Below are 26,870 nucleotides of genomic sequence, written 5' to 3' on the forward strand. Positions count from 1 at the left end.
AGTCTCTGCCTCTCTCTCTCTCTCTCTGTGTGTGACTATAATAAATAAATAAAAATTTTAAAAAACACTATTAGGAGATTCACATGAAATGACTAGTTTGGGTCATGCTTTTCTTTCTTCTTTTTTTTTTTTAAGATTTATTTATTTATTTATTTATTTATTTATTTATTTATTTATTCATGATAGACATAGAGAGAGAGAGACAGAGACAGAGACACAGGCAGAGGGAGAAGCAGTCTCCATGCTTTTCTTAAAGTACCCCTCGAAATTGTGAATTTGGAGTTTTGCTACTTCATTAAATCCCATCTATAACTCATCTGGATTACATTAGCATTTTAAAATTGTTAACTAAGGCTCCCCAGTATGTCTACATAAAGTACAATGAAGTCAAGTTCATTCCTAGTATATCTATAAACGTGATTTTTAAATTCAAAATAGGACATCATTCCCATTGCATTTTATCTTAGACTTTTAAAATGGTATTTGGGACATATCACTTAAATTTTTAATGATCTCTACTAGGCACACCACAGAATTTGAAATCTGGAAGAAAACTTGAAGATTATGCAGTCTGACTTGCTCATTTTATTGGTAAAGAAATAAGCCCAGCTAGATTGAGAGCCCTGACCAAGCTTGCTAACGACAGAGCTAGGACAAGACTAGAAGGATTGGATTCTTAGCTTGGAGCCTTTTCCAACATTCAATTAACAAGCTAATGGTTACTGAACTACCTACATTTCTCTGATGAGATCAGCTAGTAGGTAACTATGGACAAACCATCTGGAGAGACACAGACTCTAAGGCTCCTCAACCCTGTCTCTTCACACTGTACAAAGTAGATTCTCATAGGACTGCTCCTAACTCTCCAGAGTGAGTCATCAGAATTCAAACATTCATAAATCACATTATATTATTGATATTGCAGCATTTGCCCAGTGATCACTTTGTGAGTTCTTCCAAGTTACTAGACTCTGGTTTCCCATATTTCCTCCCCTTTTCTGCCAGAAAGTCCAGCTACTATTAGTCCTCTGTGTCACAGGCTTTGCCTTTGCCTTGATGAGCAAGACATCAGGCACATATGTAGCTTGTGTATGCCCTCTTTCTTTGGTCCTACAGGGAGGTTGGAGGTGGGGGTAGTTTGTGAGACTAGGAAGCATCACCTTCTTGAACATGATGGTCATTCATAATTGAAGTGGAAATCAAAAAATTGATGATCAATTTCTAACAAAAATAATAATTATCCCCTAATATCATCTAATATGCATTTTATGTTTATATTTCTCCAGTTATCTCAAAAATATCTTCTTTACAGTTGGTTGAATCAGGATCCAAACAAGGTTAACAGGACTGCATTGGCTTAATATGTCTCTTAAGTATCTTTTATTGCAAATGATACTATTAAAAAAGATTCTTCAAAGGTATGGGGAATTTTAATTTTATTATTGTTCAACTATTTTCCAAAGTGGAAATTGTCCGATTTTGCTCCTGCAGAGTTTATGAGAGCTCCACCCACTTTTGGTATTTTCAGACATTTTGCCTTTTGTCTGATAGTAAGCCCCACATTGTAAAGAAATATGTGAGCTTCCTCTTCACTGTATAATCAAATGTTTTAGACAGAAAAATTTTATGTTCTCTGGAGATGATATATGTTCCACCCCATCAGAAAGTCATTGTTTTAGCTCCTGAGTACATCAGGATTTTTTTTATTATATGTTAATAAAAAAATGAAGAAGATAGTAAGCATATCCTACTTAATATTTCCCAGGAAAGATATGACTGGTACTGACTCTTCCCTCCTCTGAAGGTCCTTTTTAACACACATAAAACCCAAGGGACCGGAAGTTGACTTTACTGTGAAGAGTGTTAAGAATTCTTTAACTCCCTTTTCTTGTTAGCAGGTCATGGCAGGCTGTTGGTTGATGATGATGATGTCATAATGCTTCGTTTGTAGGGTCATCTGATGTCACTTATACCTTAAGAAGAATCAGCTTTTAAATAGAATGAACTTTAGATGGTAAAACCTGATCTTCTGGAGCAATTTTCTGCATTATAGGAATTAAAAATCTCTGGAAGAAAATATACATGGAATAGCTTTTTTCTTTCGTTGGGATCTATGGGTGAAGTGTTGACAACACAATTGAGTTGACACCAGATATGCTTCTGGATGATTCCTGGTTGCTAAAAGTCTCCAAACATTCCTCAAGGGCACCGTCACTTTGCACAACAAAGAGAATACCAGCTCATTTCTGGCAATAGGGTGGAATTCTAAGAGAAAAAGCAAACCAATATAACTTCTAGTGATGAGGAATAGTTGGTTTAATATTATACTGTAGAATAACGGGTGTATTTTAAATCTCTATTTCCTTTCTGAACACATTTTACATTAGGGAATTTCCCAGAGAACATAATGATCTATCTTTAGAGTGGGAAGGATGATATCCTACATTGGGCTTATATTTAAATCTTACAGAAATTTCTAAAAAACAGCTCCAAGTTAATAAAACAACTGATTTCAAACTTTCGTTCTGGTACAGCAAAAAAGCCCTCTACTAGATGTATCAGCCATCTAAATCTTTAAAAGATGGAACACGAGATGCAAGCCTCTGGCTTCCATTTTATTCTTTTTTTTTTTTTTAAGATTTATATTTATTTATTTATTTATTTATTTATTTATTTATTTATTTATTTATTTATGATAGACACACACACAGAGAGAGAGAGAGAGAGGCAGAGACATAGGCAGAGGAAGTAGCAGGCTCCACGCAGGAAGCCCCACGCGGGACTCCATCCCGGGTCTCCAGGATCGCGCCTTGGGCCAAAGGCAGGAGCCAAACCGCTGAGCCACCCAGGGATCCCCTTACATTTTACTCTTAAGCAATGACAACTTAAGTTGTCGAATAGCTTTTTTTTTTTTTTTTTAAGATTTTACTTATTTACTCATGAGACACACAAAGAGAGAGAGAGAGAGAGAGAGAGAGAGAGAGGCAGAGACAGGCAGAGGGAGAAGCAGGCTCCATGCACCGGGAGCCCGATGTGGGACTCGATCCCAGGACTCCAGGATCACGCCCTGGGCCAAAGGCAGGTGCCAAACCGCTGAGCCACCCGGGCGTCCCTGGCATAGCTTTTTAAAAGGTGGCTTCTGATAAATGTTGGCAGAGCTGGTGCATTCCAGAATAAATTCTGGATGCTCAGCTCTCCCTACTCAAATACATCCCTAGGTCAAATGACCAGAGAAATGCCCACCACGAAACAGGCTGAAGCCAAGTCCAGATGTGACAAAAGGTGTCAAGTGTATACTACAAAGTGCACAGATCCATCAAAACAAAACAAAACAAAACAATCACGTCTAGGGTCAAATCCCTACACAGATGCGAATGCCGTAACAACCGTAACCATTACGGATACCCGTGAAGTTTAAAACCGAGGGGCTGGTGTAAAGGGGGAAACAACAGCACACGAACCAAAGAAAAACTTTAAAAATGTCTCTTCCCTTTCGGGCAAGTTTCAGCTCTACAAATCCACCCTGGCCCTTAGAATGCCAACGTACTGTTTTGCTCTCCGTCCTCATCCCATTGTACAACGACATGCGTTTTTCTCCCCCGACATTGGGAACACGAGAAGCCTTCCAGACCGTAAAGAGTAAAAGGCAGCCCCGCGGGCAGGGGAACCGCGCCCCAAGGTGTGAATATGGGCCTGGCGCGGTGCAGAAGACGTCCAAGAGGAATAAAGCATCTTCCAACCACACCACCAGCGGTTGGAAAAACAAAGCAAAAAGAAAAACCAACGGGGCTGGGCATCATCAAGATGTTAGGGTAAACACAGAAAAAAAGAAAAAAAAAAACGACGGCCGTCGCCAGGTGAGGCCCGGCGCGGCGGCGAGGCAGCGCGGCCGCCGGAGAGCGGGCTGCGCCCGAGGGTACCAACAGCGCCATTGACCGCGCGCCCGCCGCCCCTCCCCCCGCCGGGGCGCCAGCCAATCCCCTCCCGCCGTCGCCTTCCCACCGGAGGCCCCGCCCCCGGCGCCCAGGATGCTGGGCCCCCGCGGCGTGACGCGAGCACGGCGGCTCCGCCCCCTGCGTCTCTGGCCTCGCCGGCCTTGGGGGGATGGTTCCATCATGGCGTCAATGCAGGTGAGAGGAGTTTGCAGCATCTGGGCGGGCGAGGGAGCCGCCGAGAGGACGCAAGCGTTTTGTCGGGGGCGGCGTCTGGGACTCTGGGGCACCCGGGCGGGTTCGGGAGCGGCCCTGGTGGCCAGTCCTTTCCCGGCCTCAGGACGTTGGGGAGGGGTGCGAGGCGGCGAGAAGAAGGGCGGGGGAGGGGGGGTCCTCGGGCGGTCGAAGCGGACACCAGCCGGCCGGGAAGTTGGGGGATAAAGAAGGCTGAGAGGAGGAAGGGGTGAAGTTTGGCGTTGGCGTGGCGGCAGTGGTCTCGGGTCGCCTCTCGCTCACACTGACGCTGGCCTGCCCGCCCGCCCCGGGGATGCCTTCCCCGCGGTCCCCGGCCGGGCGGAAACAGCTGCTCTGGCCGTCGTCGCTGGGGCAAGGGCGGCGCGGAGAGGGGCCGGGGGCCGGGGGCCGGGGGCCGGGGGCGGGGGGGAGCTGAAAAGGCGTTCCGGGGACGGCGGCCAGCTGCAGAAGCGCCTCGCGGCCTCGGCTCAGGCCTCCCACGCCCAGCTGCTCCGACCGCTCGGCCCTCCTCTCTGACTCTCACTCCTTTGCCCCGTGGGTACCTTCCTCTGTTAGCCTTCGCACCCTCTGCGAACCTTAGTGCGGCAGCTCACTCGCTCTCCAGAGGCTGCCCTTGGCCCTTCAACATCATTTGTCTCCTAAGAGGCGGTCTCCCCGAGATCTGAGTCACTAGCCCCCTTATACCTCCGGGATGGCTCGCCCTCAGAATTTTTTTTTTTCTTTCCCTGCGGTGCCCCACCCTTGTGGTCGCGGTAAAGCTCCAGCCCTTTGCCCTTCTTCCCTAGATCTTTAGTGGAATCTTAGTTTGGTAGGAGGCATTTATTAACCTGTGTCATAGCTGCCTGACTTAGCAGTTCATGGGTTTCTGGCTTTCCAACTTAATATGCTCCTTTTTTTCCAGATCCAAGGAGTTTTGTTTTTTGTTTTTTTTTGTGGGTTTTTTGTTTTGTTTTGTTTTTTCTTTTTTCCCCCCAGGCAAAGATGGCAACCACAACTGCAGTTTTGTAAAGATTGACTCTGCATTATCTATAGCCGGCATTTAATTTTACAAATGAAGACTAGCTCTGATGAGAACACATAGGGAGAGAAGATAGAACAGTTGTTTGGAGTGGCAGCTGAGTGCTTTTTAGAGTTTTAACATCTTAAAGAGACCCACGTTTTTCTTAGGATTCAGTGCTTATGTTTCTAGAAGAATAAGCAAATCTTCCAATCTTCCCCACCCTCTGTTTTTGGTTTGTTTTTCATTTCTAGGCGAGAACACTTCTTCTCTTTTCTGCATCTTCCTCTTTTGCTTACATACTTGCTTCACATTTACTTTTGTGCTTTTGTGTTATCCCCTTTCAACCAGTTTTCCATGCGATATTCTATTTACCGTTGCTGCTGCTTCTGGGCTTTCCCGAAGAATAGAAAAATGTCTAACTTTCCTACTTGAAGGGATGTCACAAAACGGTGCAGGGAAAAAACAAGAACAATTTGAGGAAACATTATACTTTACACTGGTCTCCCCAGAGACGTTAGAGAGGTTTCGTCATTTGAGGCCAAAAAAGGAACTGTGGAACACTAGTTGAACAGTAGATGGGCTATATGACTAATTTAAGATAGTTTGTATTAAGATTAAAATAATTTGTTTCAAGACTAAAAATTACGGTTAAACCCACAACACCTGTGATTATATTTAACAAGACAATTATAGGGATAACTAATTAGCTGGTTAGATGTAAACTTTGAGGGTCTGAAAGAACAAATTTCCGGGTTTAAGAGAAAATGAATACAGAATTAGGTCAGTGCAGAACTTAATGTTGATAATCTTGAATTTTACATGGTGACTTGAGCAATAGAAAAAAAAAATATTTGCCACTGCAATGAGTGGAATTTTCTGTGTTTTAGGTATTTTCCCATTGCTTGTTTGTATTTTCGAAATATCTGATACAGATATTTCAGATACAGGTTTTCTGACAGTACCTTGAAAAATAATTTTAATATAGATAAATCAAGCTTTTCGAAATTCAGTACTGGTTTCTGTGTGGCTATTCCGTCTTTGGTGAATAAAATTTTTCCTGACCATCTTTATAGCAAAATGTTGTGTTAAAGATTTTATTTTTTTAAAGTAATCTCTGCATCCAGCCTGGGGCTCAAACTCACAACCCCAAGATCAAGACTCTGCTCTACCAACTAAGCCAGCTAGATGCCCCTTAATAGCAAAATTTAACTCTTTTCAAAACAACTGAATTTGTTTATTTACTCAATTATTTTTTAAGGGCCCTACTGTGTCTGGTACTAATCAGAGTGCTAGAGTAGACAAGGATTTCTGCTCTGGATACAATAGTCTAGTTGGGGGAGACAGATAACCAAATACTTAAGTTAATTGCATATTATATTAGAAGGTGATAATGCTATGAAGGGAAAGCATGGAAGGAGGTTAGGAAATGGATGTTTTGGGGATTTCAGTCAGAGTGCTTAGGAAAAAGTATACATATGCTGCTCTAACCATGTCCTTACCTAAAAAGTTTTCAGATTTATCTTACGCCAGGTGGTCAGGATGTTATCGTGGCTGAGGAGATTACTGAAGCTGTAAGAACTATTTTAAAGACATACAAATTATAGAAATGTAACATAAGATTTGATTACTTGATAAAAACGAAATTAGTCTTGAGAATCAGTAACAAGTAAGGATAGACCTTGGTTTTTTCCTTGGAGAGGATTTTGCAGTTGAGGTTTTAACTCCTTTAACGCACTCTGTCAGTGTCTCCCAACCTTTCCTCAGATGGCGGCACGTAGAAAATAATTTTTGAATCGCACACTATGGTGGACGCACTAAACTGTTGGAGATGAGTACAGTTATTTTGGCACATCTGTAATACTGGGAATGCTCTGCTCAATAATATTGTTAAAGTCGTTCTTCATACAGTTCATGGTTGTGATTTTCAAACTTATTGGAGCCTTAGAGATATTCTTTCTTGGGAACGAAGTCACAAATTACTGAGATTATGGTTAGATGGTGTTTTAAGAAAGTATTCTTAGAGAATAGTGGGCTACTGGCAATACTTAAAATTGGCAGGAGTTAGAGTAAAGAAACATCTACATTTAATTGTGATAGTTCTAGAAATGTTAAATTACTTTTGTGGATTTTCTGCACTGTTTTCCTCTTAATGGGGTCTTACACTATTAACTGTTGATTTGCCTAGATTGAAGGAGAATGATTTAGTAACAGATGGATTATGAATATGTGCTTATTTTCAGATGACTTTGAAGTGTTATTTTGTATTATTCACAACTCTGCACTGCTCTTTATTCAAGTGTCTGGCTGTAGTGATTGAGAGAGGTAGAATCTTACTGACATTTTTAGTAGTCACATTGCCTTGACAGGCTCCATATGACTATTTGTTGATGATGTGAAGGATTACAGCATAATCAAAAGCTAGAAAAATGACTTATCTTGGATCCTGAGGCTGAGTACTGGGAACTTGGGGAGTATAGAAGCCTAGAATTATAGTAGTATCGGAGAAGGTTGAGTGGATACTCTGGCTAGGAACAGGGCTGTAAGGGATCTTGACTTGGGACAAGTCAAGGAAAGGGGGAACAGTATAGAATAGAATTGAAGATATTTTGTGTCAATGATAAACATATGTGGAGGACAGGCAAATAAAGGATAAAGCTAAGGTAATCTTAACTTTCAAAGTAGTCCTTGCGATACTTTTAACTGTTAATCAATTACTGCTTAATGAGATGGCTTCTGCTTTTATCCTAAGTGTTTGTTTGGGTGTTTCATTTAACTTTTCATGTCTCTTCCACTCCCCTGGGCCATAGATCTCAGGAGAATAGGAAAATACCTTTTCGTTGTCTCTTAAATGTGCACTTAGTGACTATGGTAAATGCTAATCACTTGACACTTCTTATTAGCAAGTTATGCATTAGTTTAATTCCATTTTAGAGAAATCTTTTAAGCACTTTCATAACAGGTTGAGTAGAAAGGAACAATTTAAAGTTCATATTTATTTATATATATATATATGTGTGTGTGTATATATATATATATATATATATATATATATATATATTCCCCTAAGAGTTGACTTATTTTCTTGATTTATGTGTTTGCCATAATACTAGTTTTCAAAGTATTTTTTCCTGTTCTTCCTCTCTGGATTCTTATTCCAACCTTGTAAAATGGGAAGTCAGATAATCCTACTGCATTTTAATAGAGACAGAGTAACTTTTGGTAAGTAATCACTTATTTGGAAAGCAACTTACCCAAAATTACATAGCACTGAGTGCTGAAGCTGTGATTAAAAACCAAGCTCTGAAATCTGTTGATGCTATGAGGTTGTATGTAATTAACATGTTAACAAGTTTGACATTCTAGAGAAATCATTGGGATAATTACTTTTTAGTCAAGAAGTAAATGTTTACTAGAATGTTTTATAGCTTCTATAGCTGAGAGAAAAAATATAATATGGTTATGCATGCATTTAAAAAAGGCTCTTTATGCATGTACTTGTGCACTGAGTAAAATTATGGCAAATCCTTACTGTTCAAAGATATTCTTTATTTTTAAGGAAGTTTTAAGAGTAGAGGTGACCTGGCATCTTTTTGAAAATATAGTTCTGCATAGTGTTTATCTGAATTGAACATTTGTTACATGTTATTTCTTTATGTCACTGCTGTCTGCATTTTATCTACAATAATACTTGTTCCTGTTTATCAGGTGTTTTTAGTAATCCTTCATTTGGTAGCCTTTATTCGTGAATTTAGGTTTTAGATCACCAGTAAATGGTACACGCCTTTGAGTTATTTTATTCTGAGAAAAACTAATCATTCAGTAGGTCTTATTAAAATTCATTAGAGAAAAAAAACACAAAATCTGGAATCAGAAGACCTGGACTTAGGTTCTCTTTCTGTACTTAACATCTATGTTGCCTAAAAATCAATGTGTCAAGTTGGTGGTTAAGACAAAAGGAAATTAGTAGATAAACATATATGAAACTGTTTTTTGACTTTCCTTCCCAAACCTGTTTTTTTCTGTAGTCCCCATATTGGTAGTTAGGAACTTTATTCATCCGTTCCTTTAACCAAAAACCTTGGTTTCATACCATCCCATAGTGAAAATATTAGCAAATTCTGTCGAGCTCACCTTTCAAAATATATCCAGAATCCAACTGTTTGTCCTCTCCTCTGAATTACTGCTGTAAATCATTGTCATCCCTCATCTGGATTATAGCAACCCTGCTTCTGCCCTTGTTCCCTCATTGTCTTCTTAGTCCATTATTTAGATTCTTTCGAAACAAAAGTCAAATGTCACTTCACTTGCATCCCTGCTGTGGCTTCCCTGTTTTACTCAGAATATACAGTTGACTCTTCAATAATGCAGGGGTTAGTGGTGCTGACCCCTGCACAGTTCAAAATCCATGCATAGGGATCCCTGGGTGGCGCAGCGGTTTAGCACCTGCCTTTGGCCCAGGGCGCGATCCTGGAGACCTGGGATCGAATCCCACGTCGGGCTCGCGGTGCATGGAGCCTGCTTCTCCCTCTGCCTATGTCTCTGCCTCTCTCTCTCACTGTGTGCCTATCATAAATAAATAAAAAATTAAAAAACAAGCAAACAAAAAAAACCAAAATCCATGCATAGGGATGCCTGAGTGGCTCAGAGGTTGAGTGTCTGCCTTTCGCTCAGGGCGTGATCCTGGGATCCAGGATCGAATCCCACATTGGGCTCCCTACATGGAGCCTGCTTCTCCTTCTGCCTATGTCTCTTCCTCTCTCTCTGTCTCTTGTGAATAAATAAATAAAATCTTAAAAAAAAATTCTAAAAAAAAAAAATCCATGCATAGCTTATGACTCCTCAAAAACTTAGCCACTAATAGCCTACTGTTATTTGGAAGCCTTGCTGATAACATAGTCAATTAACAAATATTTTGAAAATTATATGCAGTATATACTGTATTATAAAATAAGCTAAAGAAAAAATTTTTTATAAGATTTTATTTCTTTAATTCTGAGAGACACAGAGAGAAGGTAGAGACATAGGCAGAGGGAGAAGCAGGCTCCTCTCAGGGAGCCCGATGTGGGACTCGATCCTAGAACCCCAGGATCACGCCCTGAGCCAAAGGCAGTTGCTCAACCACTGAGCCACCCAGGCGTCCCTAAGCTAGAGAAAATTAAAATCATAAGGCAGATCAAATGTATTTACAATACTGTAACTGTGTTTATTTAAAAAAAAAAAAAAGCTTCTTATGTAAAAGGACCTGTGCCTTTCAAACCCATGTTTAATGCTCATCTGTAATCCAGGGTTCCTTTTAAGGCATAGAAAGCCATACTTAGTACATTATCTATCTTATTGTCTCTTTCTCCCCACCACCTGTTCACTCATCTATACACTCCTTGCTATTTCTACCTCCGTGCCTTAGCCCATATTTCCTCTAGTTGGAGTCTTCATCTATCTGGATGGCTCACTTCCTTTATTCTCTCAGATCTTTGTTCAAGTGTAGTTAATTAGAGAAGCCTTCCTTGACCACCAAATATAGTTTTATTTTTTTTTTAATTTTTTTTTAAATTTATTTATGATAGTCACACACACACACACACACAGAGAGAGAGAGAGAGAGAGAGAGAGGCAGAGGGAGAAGCAGGCTCCATGCACCAGGAGCCCGACGTGGGATTCGATCCCGGGTCTCCAGGATCGCGCCCTGGGCCAAAGGCAGGCGCCAAACCGCTGCGCCACCCAGGGATCCCTTGACCACCAAATATAAATAGCTTTTCCACCCCTGCCACTTATAATTTGCCTTACCCTGCTGAATTTTTCATAGCCCTGACATATTATTTATTTACTATTTCTCCCAAACATAACTCAGTACCTGGCATGTAGTAGGCCCGCAGTAAATGTTGAAGAAGTTAATAGAGCACAGCTTCTGTAGTCAGATAAACTTGGTTTGAATTCGGGCTTTGCCACTTAATAGCTGTGTAACCCTTTTTGCCCAATATAAAATAAGGATAATAGGGGCACCTGGGTGGCTCAGTAGGTTATACATCTGCCTTCCACTCAGGTCATGACCTCAGTGTCCTGAGATAGAGCCCCATGTTGGGCTTTCTCCTCAGCAGGGAGCCTGCTTCTCCTCCCCCGCCCCCCCTTCTTGCTTGTGCGCTCTCTGTCAAATGAATAAATAAAATCTTAAAAAAAAAAATAGGGATAATAAAACAATCGTATGGGGGTAAGATTGCGAATCACTTAATGTCATGAATCTTCATGTCCTGGATCTTTTTTGTTAGTGGGTTATAATGCTCTAGCGTCTTGTTTTAAACTACTTCTATCAGATACTTGCTTTAAAAACAAAAAAAAATTGATTCCTATCCTGTGTTGGCTATCAGTGAAAAAAAAAAAGATTTCCTGTTTAAGATTTTATTTGAGAGAGCACAAGAGCACTGGGGCATGATGAGAGGGACAAGCAGACTCCTTACTGAGCAGGGAGCCCTGACTCAATCCCAGGGCCATGGAATCATGACCTGAACCGAAGACAGACGCTTAACTGACTGAGCCACCCAGGCTCCCCTGAAGTATGGTTTTTATTTATTTTTTATTTTTTATTTTTTTTAAAGATTTTATTTATTTATTCATGAGAGACACACACACACACAGAGAGAGGCAGAGGGAGAAGCAGGCTCCATGCAGGGAGCCCGACGTGGGACTCGATCCAGGGTCTCCAGGATCATGCCTTGGGCCAAAGGCAGACGCTCAACCGCTTAGCCACCCAGGCGTCCCTGAAGTATGGTTTCTAATTAGCACATGTGCTTGACTACTTCTCAAATATTGAAGAGGATTAGCGAAGTAATACTTTGAACCTTCTTTATCAGTTTTATTTATTTATTCATTTATTTATTTTTTAAAGATTTATTTATTTATTTATTTATTTATTTATTTATTTATTTATTTATTTATGATAGAGAGAGAGGCAGAGACACAGGCAGAGGGAGAAGCAGGCTCCATGCCGGGAACCCGATGTGGGACTTGATCCTGGGACTCCAGGATCATGCCCTGGGCCAAAGGCAGGCGCTAAACCGCTGAGCCACCCAGGGATCCCCTCTTTATCAGTTTTAAATGACACATTCAGTTTTTTCTTTTTCAATTGAAATGTAATCCACATACCATAAAACATCATTTTTACTAAAAAGCCTTTACCTGTATTAGCAGTCATTCCCCATTCCTTGCCCATGCTCCACAGAAATCACTAGTCTGTTTTCTATCTCTGTTGGTTTAACTATTCTGGGTATTTCCCATAAATGGAATCATATGGTAGATGGTCTTTTGTAACCAGCTTCTTACCATAGTGTTTTTGAGATTCATCCATGTTGTAGCTTATATCAGTACTTAATTCCTTTTTATGGCTATGAGTCCATTTTATGGTTATATCAGTTGATATTTGGTTTGTTTCCTGTTTCCATTCATCAGTTAATTGGCAGCTTGGATTGTTTCTGCTTTTTGAATAATGCTGCTATGAAGATTGATGTACATGCTTTTTATTTGGCCATGTTTTAATTTGTCTTAAGTATATACTTAACAGTGAAACTGCTGGGTCATTTGGTAACTCTGTTTAACTTTCTAAGGAACTACCAGACATTTCCATGACTCAGTAGGTTATACATCTGCACCATTTTAAATTCCCACCAGCATTGTGGAAAGGTTCCAGTTTCTACACATTTTGGCCAGTATTTGTTGCCCTTTTTTTTTTTTTTTAATAGCTTCACATCCTAGTGGATGTGAAGTGATATCTCCTTGTGGTTTTGATTTGCCTTTCCCTAGTGACTAAGGATGTTGAACATTTTGTATTTATTGATAAATTTCTTGTAGAAAAGCCTGTTCAGATCCCTTGCCCATTTAAAAATTAAAGTTGTCTTTTTATTGAGTTGTCAGTGACTTTTTGTTTATTCTGAATACAAGCCCGGATCAGATAAATGGTTTGCAAACATTTTCTCCTGTGACTTGTGTTTACACATTCCTGGGGTGTCCTTGGAGGTAGAAAAATTTTTAATTTTGATGAAGTCAATTTATCCCCCCCCATCTGTCATTTATAGTTTTGGGATCATATCTAAGAAATCACTACCTAGGTAGGGTGCCTGGGTACCCTGATCATGACTCCCTGCTCAGTGAGGAGTCTGCTTCTCTCTCTACCCCTCGCCCTTCCTTGTGCAAGTGCTCTCTCTCCTCTCTCAAATAAAATCTTAAGAAAAAAATGATCTAATCCAAGGTCATAAAGACTTACACTTTATTATAGCTATGCTTTTTTCTGAGATTGTTACAGTTTTAGCTCATACATTTAGGCTTTTGATTCATTTTGGTTAACTCTTGTATATAGTGAGGCATTTTTAGTTTTATAGCATTAATATAGCACCTTTTTTTTTTTTTTGAAGTTGCATAGGCCCAAACCAAAAGCTTATCAGAACTAAAAGCTCATCAGATTTGATAGTATCCTGCTGGATTCAAGTTCTTTTTCTAGGTTGAGTGGGGCTGTTAAGCTGTTTTTCAGAGAATTTATATTGCAGCCCTACTCCTAAGAAATGTGATTGTGGTCCTAATAAATTATTACTGAGAATATTCCTCTATTAGCTTTTATAGTAATTAAAATAGGCATACCAGCATAAATTTTTAGACTTAGAAAACTTTGAGACAGAGGGCATTTTAGGAGGTCAGTTCAACTATCATACTTTTTCTTTAAGTCATTGCGACATTTCATGGTTAGAGGTAGTTGGTAAAGTATAATTTACTTTTGTACTGCATGAAGATATGTTGAGTAAATTGAGTATATAGATTTTTTAAAATATAGATTTGATATGAGAAAAATCGTCACATCCTTAGGAAATCTAATTTTAGGTATTCTAGTGGAGAAAATGAACACCAACATATTGGTGTCATCTTTATTCTTGATGTTGCTTAGTGGAAACCCTCAGAATTCATTTCTTTGTAACTATTAGTTTGAGCTACCTTGATTTGATATTTCTACAGTCTATTCTCAGTATTCCTGGATTCCATATCTGTGAATCTGCTTACTCCGTAAAATTTGTAAGCCTAAAATCAATCCTCATGGTGCTTTGGTGGTGATTTTACATGCATGCGCAGAGCTGGGAAAAATTGGAGTAGCTAGATATGCATAGTTTCAACTGAGGTCAAACAAGGCAACACTCTGTCTTGATTTAGCTGTCATTCTGTAAACAAGTGTTCTTTTCTAGGTCTATTTGGTGGTTGCACATTTTTTGCATTTTACTACTTTGGGGGATTTCACTGCTTAAAATGGCCTCCAAGCATAGTATTGAAGTGCTGTCCAGTATTCCTAATCCCAAGAAGACTGTAATGTACCTTATGTAAAAAAATGTGTGTGTTTGATAACTTTTTTTCAGGCATGTGCTATTAGCCTTGGATTCAGTGTTAATGGATCAACATATATTAAGGAGTCTTTAAACAAACACACAAAAACCTAGGTGATTATTGATTGGTTTAATGTGGACAGAGGATGCAAGAATCCAACTTTGTATTTCCTGGTTTAATGTGGACAGAGGATGCAAGAATCCAACTTTGTATTTCCTCTAGGAACAGTGGTTCAGTATTTGCTAACTTAGTATTTGCGGTGTCTTAATAGTCTATAACACAACTACTATTAATAATAAAAATTGGCTGTATTTTGACTTAAATTTCAGTTGCCTCAGGGCACCTGGGTGGCTCAGTTGGATAAGTGTCTTACTCTTGATGTCAGTTTAGGTCATGATCCCAGGGTTTTGATGTCAAACCCTGCATTGGGCTCTGCAAGGGGCATGGATCCTGTTTAAGATTGTCTCCTTCTGCCTCTCCCTCTCCCAAAGAAAATAAATAAATTTCAGTCTGCCTTTGATTTGAAATATATTGAAACCAAGTTAAAACTGGTAAAATGTAGCGATCTTGCTACATCAAGGTTTCTTGTTTGCTTTTTTCCATTTTATATTGTAGATGAATACCTTCTAGGTTTTTTGAGTTCCTCATACAATCCATGTTAGTGGTTTCCCGCTTTGGCATTATATTGAAAATATCCCCAGAGGTTGATTTAATTGGTCTGGCATGCATCCTGGGTATTGGAATTTGTCTCAGCTCCTAGGTAATTCTTTTTTGTTTTATTTTAAATATTTTATTTATTTATTCTTTATTTGAGAGAGAGCATGTGAGACATTTGGAGTTGGGGAACAGAGGGAGAGAGGGATAAGCAGACTCCATGCTGAACACAGAACCTGATGGGGACTTAATTCCAGGACCCTGAGATCATGACCTGACCTGAAATCAAGAGTTGTAGGATTTACCTACTGAGTCACCTAGGTGCCTTACTCCTGGGTAATTCTAATGTACAGCCTAAGTGGAGAACTGATCTTCAGTATAGTGGGGGAACTTAGGTGTGCAAATGATGTAAATTCAGTAAGATATAATACATCTTCTTGGACTAGATTTAGAGTTCAGGAGATAGACATTTTAAAGTTGATATCTCTGGAGAGAATATTAAGAACTAAATTTGAGCCTGAAAATGTTTATGTGTGTTCCTGGCTGTCTATATAATGATAGTTCGATTAAAGAACATCCACTTCCTGCACATATCAGAACAGATATTGACAGATACATCATTTTTGGTGGCTATTATATACACAGAAAATTTCTGCCATGAGTTCTTTTGTGGAGGAGGGTTAATCAACAAAGGCTTAGTTATGAGCCGAGTGATTGTTCAATGCCCATTGTGTACCTAGACAAACTTAAACATTTTATGTCATGAATCTTTGAGGTTGAATTTGAATAGTTACAATCTCAAGTTGTTTTGTTGTTGTTTTAAATAATCTTAGGACCCCTGTATTGAAATATGAGTAACCCTTGGAATATTAGCCTTGTTTTTAGTCTTCTGACCTTACCCTAGGATCATTGTTATTGCTGGCCCTTGCATCTCTCATCCTAAGGCCTATATGCTGAACTTTTTATCAGTCCATTATAATGCTTGAGAAGTAGGTTGTTCATGACTCTTGGTGCTAGGTCTGTCTCCTCTCCTCTTTGGTTGACGTGGACATGACTGCAAACATGTAGATTCTGTCAGTGTCCTTTACTTGATAGGACTACTTAACAATTCTTTTTAGTCCTCCTCCCCCCTTTTTTGAGAGAGGGATAAATAGGGTAGGGGTAGGGGTGAAGGGAGAGAGAATTTCAAGCAGTCTCCCCGCCCAGTACAGATCCCAGTGTGGGCTTGATTTCACAACCCTGAGATCATGGCCTGAGCCAAAATCAAGACTTGGATGCTCAACTGACTGAGCCACCCATGTATCCCACTTTTTAGTCACCTTTATATTGAACTTCCATTTTGAATTCTGGGTAGTTGTGATAGTTCCCCCATCATCTTATTGTTTCTGGGATTTTAAGAAAATGACAAAAAAAATCCACGACAATTTATCTAGCAAGTTATTTAGCCCTTTGGTTTATATCTGACATCATGAATCCACCAAACATAGCGTCAGTCCTCACAGCTGTACACATTTTTTCTTAACTCATAGCATGTTTTACCTCTTTCATGGTATTTTTCATTTCTGCCTTGTATGTATTGTAATGGTACTTTGTCTTTATTAGGATTTAACTCGGAGCAGTACACTAGTGGTGGTAAGCACTCAAATGTTTTCTGAGTATTCTATTCACTTAAATAGAAACCCAAATGCTTTTTTTTTTTTCAAAACAGATCGGAAGTGATACGAAAATACTGATTTCTTGCTGTATCTCTTATTCCTTTGATGTCTGTCTTTTGCTTCGCCTTCTGCCCTGGCCCCATTACAGAAACTGAAAAATTGAGTTGAATGGGAAAACGTATATAGAATTTTTAAATGTGTAAATTTCCTGTTAATTATATGCATCTCTTTCAACTAGATTAATATTTCATTGGTAATTCTTTCACTTTTTTTTGAAGATTGTATTTATTTGAGAGAGAAAGAGAGATCACAAGCAGGGTGGGGGGAGAGGGAAGGGTAGAGGTAGAAGCAGACTCGCCACTGAGCAGGGAGCCTGATGCGGGACTCAGTCCCAGGACCCTGGGATCGTGACCTGAGCTGAAGGCAGATACTTACTTAGCCAACTGAGCCACCCAGGTGCCCCCGGTAATTCTTTTACTTTCAGGAGACCTTTATGAACTCAAGGAAATCTTTTTTTTTTCTCATTAGACTTCCCATCCACACCCTTATCTTGACAGCAGATAATCTTAGATCTGGCTTCATTGATATGAAAATTATGTCATTGCTTTCTCTCTAAACCTAAATATGTTGTGTCTCAGGATATTTCTCATAACTGAAATTGTATTCTTTTCCAGATGTTTTATTCTTATGTTTTATTCTTTTTCCAGATGTTTTATTCTTAGAGTTTGGGTATGATTTGGGTATTGCCTGTTTGTGTGTGCTTATGGAGGTGGAGGTATGAGGTTGTTTGAGATGGGGGTGTTTTGGTACAGGGAGTTTGTGATTATTTCCTTCAGATACTGCAGAGGACAGAACATCTGTTGATGTGTAAAATGCAGACTGGTTTCTGATAAGCCTTTCTATCTGTAAACATAGTTAAAGCTTTTGCATAGTGACAGCTTTACTTCAGATTCTTCCAATTTAAAGTGTATGGAAGAAATTGGTCAGTTTAGAATACTACTACCGAAACCAAAACAAAACAAAAAAACCACCACAAAAATCAACCCTAAAAGGATAAAGAAGTCTGGTTCAATCCTGTCAAGTAGTTTTCAGAAGTTTGTGTTGACAATGATAGAAGTACTAGAGAAAGTTAAGAGAGTTAATGATGATGGCTGGGAATGGTTTATCCATGGTCCTAAACAGCAGAAGTGGTGTGAATAGGTACTACTGTCTTTTTTCGGCACCTATTCTAAAATTATTCTAAAATTTTTTCAATCTGTTACTGACTGAAAGCAGATTTTTTCATTTAAAATATGTTAATGTTTTTCTTATTTTACATTCATAAATTGGAAAAAATAAAATTCAGCTCTAGTTTTGTCATTGAAAATTTTTAAGAGTAAATTGGTGATTTCTTAAACTGGCAATATAGGTTGCCAAAATTGATTAAATCAATCATTTATACTTTTCATATTTCTTATTTTTTAATGAGGATGAAGCTTAGCGTAAGTACATTTTATGTTCTCTTTATTATTCAAATAGACCTTTTTGTGTTACTCTGTGGAAAAAGCCAAGTTGTTGTTTTATTTTTTTTTAGTAGTCCTTAACACCCATCGTGGCCTCAAACTCATGACCCTGAGATCAAGAGTTGCATGTTTTTCCAGCTTAGCCTGCTAGATGCCCCTAAGTTGTTTTTAGTTAAAATCTCATTGGCCTTGTATTTCCAGAATTTTTACATACATGTTAAAGAAGTTGTTGACTTCTGAGTTTTTGTGGAGTAAAAGAAACAGGCTAAAGATATTGGTATCTCAGATTTGTGCTGTGGCTATTTTTGTATATGTATTTATAAGCAAAAATTATTGTATACATTTATAAGCAAAAATTAGTATTAAGACAGCTCTTGGGGTGCTTAACTGGCTCAGAGGAGTGTGCAACTCTTGATCTTGGGGTTGTGAGTTAGAGCCCCATATTGGGTGTAGAGATTACTTAAAGTCCCCCCCCCCCCCCCATCCCAGAATTATTTTTTTTTTTTTTTAAAGAGAGATACAGATGGTGGGGGAGAAGGACAGAGGAAGAGGGAGAGAGGGAATCACAAACAGGCTCCACATCCAGCTCGGAGCCTGATGTCAGGCTCAGTCTCAGAACCCTGAGATCATGACCTGAACTGAAATCAAGAGTTGTCTCTGTAACTGGCTCAGCCACTCAGGTGCCCCTAAAATAAAATCTTTAAAAAAAACCAAAGGGACTTAGAAATTTGAACTTGATCTTTGTTAAAATAGTAGCCTTTTATAATACTAAGTTCTTTTGTAAAACAAATTGAAACTTCTGGAAAAAACCACTTATTTGGTCATTTCTGTATATGTACCATATATATAAGATACTCCATCTACTTTATGCACCAGGTCTTAAGCATATTGCCATATTCTTTATATTAAAAATTTTCTTATAAGCATTAAATGCCATTCTTTTCTTTCCTTTTTTTTTGATTCTTATTTGCTAAAGTTAATTTAGTCTTATAAAAGTTTCTATCTGCTATTGTCAAGGAAAATAATTGGAGTAAATCCCTAAAATCACAGGATAGCATAACTGAGCATGCTGTGGAAGAAAGCTAACAATTGTCTACCTTCAGTGTAATAAAGAAGTTGCACAAACTGTCTTTTCATTAAATGGATATTTGGGTTTGACAAAGTAACCCAGAATCTTAGTAATTCACTACTAAGGTTAGTAGTTCACTGTATGATTTTATTCCTGGTAATGGAAATCTTTGTAAATAATGCTTAGAGGGCAGCCCCAGTGGCTCAACGGTTTAGCACCACCTTCAGCCCAGGGAGTGATCCTGGAGACCCGGGATCGAGTCCCACATCAGGCTCCCTGAATGGAGCCTGCTTCTCCTTCTGCCTGTGTCTCTGTTTCTATCTCTGTCTCTCTCTCTCTCCCTCCCTCCCGGTCTGTCATGAATAAATAAATTTTTAAAAATCTTTAAAAAAATAATGCTTAGAAATGCATAATATTTTGTGGACTTTAAATGGGTAAAAGGTAACGAGGAGGGAGAAAAATGGTTTATACCGAGTGGCTTTTTTCGCCTAATACTAATTTTAATTAAAAATGGACATTTATTTGCTTTAGATAAAAGGTAATGATAACATGAATTATGAACCTGTTTGGTTTCATAGTGGTGATTTGTTCATTTGGTTAACTAAAAAAGTTTGTAGTAAAAACAGCTCTTTATATAATAGTAGCTGCCTCTTTTTTTTTATTTAAATTCCGTTTGCCCACATATAGTATAACACCCAATGCTTATCGCATCATATACCCTCTTTGATGCCTGTCACCCAGTTACCCCATCCACCTCCCCTTTAGCAGCCCTCAGTTTCCCAGAATCAAGAGTCTCTTGGTTTGTCTTATCTAATTTTTCCTCATTCAGTTTCCCCTCCTTCCCTTGTGGTCCCTTGCACTATTTCTTGTATTCCATGTATGAGTGAAACCATGTAATTGTCTTTATATGATTGACTTATTTCGCTTAGCTTAACACCCTCTAGTTCTGTCCACATTGACGTAAATGGTAGGTAGTCATCCTTTCTGATGGCTGAGTAATATTTGATTGTATACATATACCGCATCATCTATATCCATTCATCTGTTGAAGGGACATGTCTGCTGCTTCATAGTTTGGCTATTTTGGACTTTCCTGCTATGAACATTTTGGTGGAGGTCCCCTTTGTTTCAAGTAGTTGCCTTTTATTTGTACTTTCAGTTCTGTGGTCCAGAAGCAGACAGTCTTCCTTTTCACATATGCATTCTCCTCCTAACATACCTTTAACAGGAAGGTCAATAATACCTTAATGCTGGGTCACAATGCTCTAATAATAAGCATATATTTTGAGAGAGAGACAACAGTCACATAACTTTTACTGTAGTGTAATAATTGCTATGTTTTATTTGTTAATCTCTGTGCTTAATTTTCAAATTAAACTTTATTGTAGTTATGTATAGGAAAAAGCATGGTATCTATTAGGGTTCAGTACTGTCTATGGTTGCAAATGTCACAAGGGCTCTTGTGATGTATCCCCCTCAGGTAAGGGGGGGACTACTGTATTTAGGTTTTTGAAACACATTTTTTGGAACATACCATTGGTCTATACCATTGTCTATGGTTGCAAACGTCACAAGGGGTCTTGTGATGTATCCCCCTCAGATAAGGGGGGGACTACTGTATTTAGTTTTTTGGAACACATTTTTTGGAACATACCATTGTGGTTATGTAATGATATGGATATATAGAAGTCACACTGTGCACATTTTTTTTGCACTATATATATGAATATATTATGACACAGGATGTACAAGGTAGGGATCCCTGGGTGGCGCAGCGGTTTGGCACCTGCCTTTGGCCCAGGGCACGATCCTGGAGACCCGGGATCGAATCCCACATCAGGCTCCCGGTGCATGGAGCCTGCTTCTCCCTCTGCCTATGTCTCTGCCTCTCTCTCTCTCTCTCTCTCTCTGTGACTATCATAAATTAAAAAAAAAAAAAAAAAAAGGATGTACAAGGTAATATAGAGAAGCACTTAAAACTTTTATTTTTTAATATTTATTTATTCATCAGAGAGAGAGAGAGGCAGAGACACAGGCATAGGGAGAAGCACGCTCCCCACAGGGAGCCCAATGCGGGGACTCCATGCTGGATGCCAGGATCACGTCCTGAGCCGAAGGCAGACACTCAACCAATGAGCCACCCAGGCGTCCCTGGAAGTGCTTAAAACTTTAATGAGAATATACACATCACTTGTAAAACTGCAGAAAACTAGTTATAGGTAAATATTGAATCAGACTGAACAGTATCTAGAGGAAGCTGCATATAGCTTTAATTTGTGAAAACAATAATCCGAGTTCTGAGATTTTTAAGTTAAAAGGAAATCTAGAGGGATCCCTGGGTGGCGCAACGGTTTGGCGCCTGCCTTTGGCCCAGGGCGCGATCCTGGAGACCCGGGATCGAATCCCACATCAGGCTCCCGGTGCATGGAGCCTGCTTCTTCCTCAGCCTGTGTCTCTGCCTCTCTCTCTCTCTCTCTGTGACTATCATAAAAAAAAAAAAAAAAAGGAAATCTAGAGATCATTTAAATTTTCTTTTTTAATGAAAAAAAATGGGCCCAAAGGTGAAGTAACTTAAATTGGCGAGGGTAATGACACTTAGGGTATAACTGCAATTTGTGAAATGCTGTCTCTAATTTATGTATTTGAAATTCATACTCTTCACATAACTATTTGACAGAAAAGAAATGGTCTCAAAGAAATTGTCTAGATTATCAATTTTATCTGTCCAAGATGAGTTCCATTACAAAACTAGACTTTATGTTTACTGGAAAATGTTGAACTCAGAACAGTAAAAATCACAGTATGCTAAGTTACAAATCATTGGGTATGTGTTTCTTTGGGATTAAATCTATAAAAAGAAAGGGTCTATCCAACTAAGATCCATCAGTTTGTGGCTTAAAAGGAATCTTATAAAATCTTACTAGTCACAAAACTTAAAAGGTAAAGATTCTAGAAGCTGTCTTTTGGTATAAAGAGTTGAGTGTCCTGTCCATATTTGTTCTGGCAGCATGTAGTGCTCTTGTTAGTTATGTTTCTTTTTCCACTTTTTTTCCCCGTTACAAGTTTTCATGTGTATTGCCCCCCCCCCTTCAATTTTAAATTATTCTTTAGGACAGGTTTTCAAAAATAGTGTTACTAAGTTTCATAAAACTCAGTGTTTTCTAGCTTTTAAAATACTTGATGGCAGTGAATTTAGTCGTGGGGAAGAAGCTTTCCAAAAATGGTAGAAAACTACTTTGCTTTAGGAGTACCTACAAAAAGAAGGACCAGTAAGTAAGACCTAAGAAGTATAGCAGAAAAAGGAATGGAGCCAAGTTTTGTATAACAGAATCAAAGGTAAAGCTTTTCACATGGAAGATTATATATAAGTGATAAGTCACCAAAATAAGAATCCCAGTCGATATTTTTTTAAGTAGGCTCCATATCCAACGTGGGGTTTGAACTCTTGACCCCAAAGTCACATGCTCTACCGACTGAACCAGCCAGGTGCCCCGAACCCTAGTAGCTTTAATAAGCAAATGGCATTGAACCTTGAGCCTTTGAGGTGTTGAAGCATAAGTGAATATATTAGAGGGGAAAGAGAGGTAGTGGATGTTGGTGGAATTCAAGGAGTTGGGACAGTGAAAGGAGGAAATGGATAAAGCTAGAAGATAAAGGGTGACTTTTTGCTTATTTTAAAGCTAGGAGAGATTCATTTGGTGACTGAAGGAAAGAGGTATGGAATAGGAAAGAGTGAAGTTACTAGAAACCAAGTTATTAATTATGAGAACAAGATTCTGGATGACTTGATAAGGTCCAGAGAGAGAGAGAAAGGAGAGGGTTGGGAAGACTTTGAGAAGGGAAGAGAATCTCCTTTGTCTAGGAGTTAAATGAAGGACAGTGTGAGCCCCCCCTCCCCTGCCTTTTAGATGTTGGCTAAAAATGGGGGGGGGAAAGTTGGCAGTTTGCATTCTTTGCATGTTTAGTTTTTTTTTTTTTTTTTTTTTTTTTTTTGCTAAGAGAAGCTTTCCATTAATAAATTTTGGAGAATGTTTGGGGCCAATATTATAGATTGCAGTTGAGAGAAAAGCTGAAGTTTGTTATTTAAAAATACTTCCCCAAAGCAAAAGAAGCTGATGAGCATTTTTATTTGCTTTCTAATAAAGTTGGCTAGGGAAAAACTCATAATTTTAGGAAAGTCATCTTTTATTTCTTTTTATTTACCATCATATATTTTTTTCTTTATTGCCATCTTTGGATTTTCATACTACCTTAGTGTGTTTATTTGGAACTTTAAACGCTTCAAAATAATGTTTTATCTGTTGGAAGATCTCATTCTAGCCTATTAACAATCTGAGGTAGATATTTAATAATGTAGAAATTAAGATAAAGATGATTATTTATTCAAAATTGCATATATTAAAAAAAAAATTGCATATATTATATACTCCTGGAAAGCAGACATTGATTTTTTTCATTAAATATATCCTTTCCCTCATATTCTAACTTAGACTCTTAAGGTTTGTGCTTTGCTTACATTTTGAACAAATAAATGACAGATCCTATTATCATCCTAAACCTTAATTTTTTTTTGTATATTTTTATTGGAGTTCGATTTGCCGACATATAGCATATCACCCATTGCTCATCCTGTCAAGTGCCCCCCTCAGTGCCCGTCACCCAGTCATCCCAACTCCCCCCAACTCCCCTTCCATTACCCCTTGTTCATTCCCCAGAGTTAGGATATGTTCTGTCTGTTCTGTTCTCATGTTCTGTCTCCCTCTCTGATATTTCCCACCCGTCTTCTCTCCTTTCCCCTTTATTCCCTTTCACTATTTTTTATATTCTCCAAATGAATGAGACCATATAATGTTTGTCCTTCTCCGATTGACTTACTTCACTCAGCATAATACCCTCCAGTTCCATCCACGTTGAAGCAAATGCTAAATCTTAATTCTTGTTTCTTGTGATAGATCTGCAGTTTGAGTTCTAGGTCAAACCAGACTTTGCCACTCTTTGAGGACAGCGTTATCGGTCATTTTATTCAGCATATTTATTTAAGATTTGATGTCTGCCAAACCTTGGCTGTAATGTGCTTTTTCCACTACATAGTATGCTTTATGCTTCATGATATTTTATTTTCCTAAGTAACTTCTTTATCAGCACTTAACAAAGTCTCTAGATGTAGCCCAGCCTGGCAAATCTGGAAGGTAAAAAATTACAAACTGTATCTTTATTGGGGAGCGGGGGGGATTAAATATTCTAAAATTTAAAAAGGTTAAGCTTAAATGAGACCTCATCTCAGTCAGGCTTAATGCTGATGACTGCTTTTCATCTCCAGCATGAAATGTAGTGATTGAGAGAAAGTAGACTCAGAACTGTATATTACTTCATTTAGAGTCAGTGTTTCTGGGTAACAAGTATTTTATTCGGATTGGTAATCTTCAAAATTAGATACCTTGTGATAGATAGATATAGGTAACTTCTGAACTAGCTTGAAAAATTCAGGTGTGACTCTGGGGTTGTAAACTCCTTGCCTCCTAAATGAAGCCAAGCTGGATTAAGGTAAAGTATGTGTGATGCATCCATTGGGTTTGTGGTAGAGATCATACCCAACCTAAAGAGCCTTTCTTAAAAGGAGCCACTTGGGATGCCTGGGTGGCTCAGTGGTTGAGCATCTGCCTTTGGCTCAGGGCCTGATCCTGGATTCTCAGAATCGAGTCCCATATTGGGCTCCTTGCATGGAGCCTGCTTCTCCCTCTGCTTGTGTCTCTGCCCCCCTCTCTTTCTCTCATGAATAAATAAAATGTTTAAAAATAAATAAAAGGAGCAGCTATGCTTCAGCTCTGGTTGACTTACTTTCATCTGTCACTCTGAATGTTCACAAGAAGCTTGAATTCCACAGATTCAAAACTCAATTTAATTTCAGCTGCCTCTAACCTCACATAGACAGAGATTGGCTCTTGCCTGTTTTCTCTTACTGTATTTTTTTCATATTAATAACACCACCATCCATCCAAACTAACATCCTGTGGTCATTCTTATTTCTTTTCTCTCTCTTCCTCCTTCCATCTAGTTACCACTAAATTCAGTCCATTCTGCATCCTAATTTAGTCCTTTGATTGCTCTGGTTGTTCACTAGTTAATGTCCCAATTCTTAATTTTTGTAGTAGTATTCAGTCTCTCTTCCTGGCATTCATTTGTCTTAACTTCTCCAGTATATCTGCCACACCATTGTTAATCTTTTTTTATAGAAAAAGAAAATTTGTTAACATTTATTGTTGAAATGTTAGAAAATTACAGATTAGCAAAAAAGAAAAAAAATCACTAGGAAAATCACTGGATGTTGAGATTAAGGAGTTATGTAAAAAAATTTTTAAATCTATTAGAGTGAGTGCCCACTTATGGTGAGGAGGAGCAGAGGGAAGAGAGAGGAAGAGGGAAAGAATTCTAAGCAGACTAGACTCCACACTGACCACAGGGGCTGTTGTGGGACTCCATCTCACAACCCATGAATTAATTATCTGAGCCAAAACCAAGAATCGGAGGCTCAACTGACATGACAGAGCCACCCAAGTGCCCTGGGGTTATTTTAATTTTTAAATATTTAGTTTATATGTTTCTTTCCTATGTATACAACATAATTACCCTTAAGAAGACAATGCCTTGACAGTTCCCTTCCCTAGCCATTCTGAGTCAGTGTTTGATCTTAAACTTTAGACCCCATCTTCTTCTCATAAGTATTTTACATATCATTTACCACCACCTTCCTCTTTCTTCAATTGTTTCTGTATTTACAGAGTTTGTCCTTAAAAAATAAACACCTTCATCCACCACTTCTGCCAAATATCACTCTATTGCTATTCCTCCTTCCCCAACCAAACTTTTGAGAGTGGCCTAGAAAAAAGATTATGAAATATACATACAAAAATAGGTGAATATTTTAAATAATATTAATAAAATACCTAGCTTACGTAGTAAAAGTTACCATTAGTTTTGAGGCTTCCTATCTGCCTTTTCTTACTGTACCTTATTGCTACTTCTCTGAGTAAATTTCTCTTTAGGTTTTTATTCCCAATTTTTCTTTGTAGATGTACTTTTTTCTTTAAAGAATGTATGTGTGTATGTATGTATTTTAGAAAGCATGAGGGGATGTGGAGGGAATGGAAGAGAATCCCAAGCAGATTCCACAGGGAGTAGGGAGCTGTGGAGTGGGGGGAGTGGCTACGGCTCAGTCTCATGACTCATGAGATCATGACCTGGGCCCAAACCAAGAGTCAGTTGCTTAACTGACTGTGCCATCCAGGCACCCACTTTAAATGCTGTAGTGGGACGCCTGGGTGGCTCAGCGGTTGAGCGGCTGCCTTTGGCTCAGGGCATGATCCTGGGATCTGGGATTGAGTCCTGCATGGGGCTCCCTGTGGGGAGCCTGCTTCTCCTTCTGCCTGTGTCTGCCTCTGTCAGTGTATCTCA

At 38.9% G+C, this 26,870-nt stretch overlaps 1 protein-coding gene across 1 annotated transcript in view; it reads left to right on the top strand.

Moving 5' to 3' along the window:
• Nucleotides 1–4,009: 4,009 nt before the first annotated feature.
• Nucleotides 4,010–26,870, top strand: part of UBE2W (ubiquitin conjugating enzyme E2 W) — a 77,013-nt gene continuing 54,152 nt past the window's right edge. The window contains exon 1 of the mRNA XM_026012658.2: nt 4,010–4,130. Coding sequence (XP_025868443.1) covers nt 4,029–4,130 — 102 coding nt within the window. The 5' untranslated portion in view covers nt 4,010–4,028. The remainder of the gene's footprint in view (nt 4,131–26,870) is intronic.

The sequence above is a fragment of the Vulpes vulpes genome, chromosome 13 (assembly GCF_048418805.1).
Source record: "Vulpes vulpes isolate BD-2025 chromosome 13, VulVul3, whole genome shotgun sequence".
Classification (NCBI taxonomy): Eukaryota; Metazoa; Chordata; class Mammalia; order Carnivora; family Canidae; genus Vulpes; species Vulpes vulpes.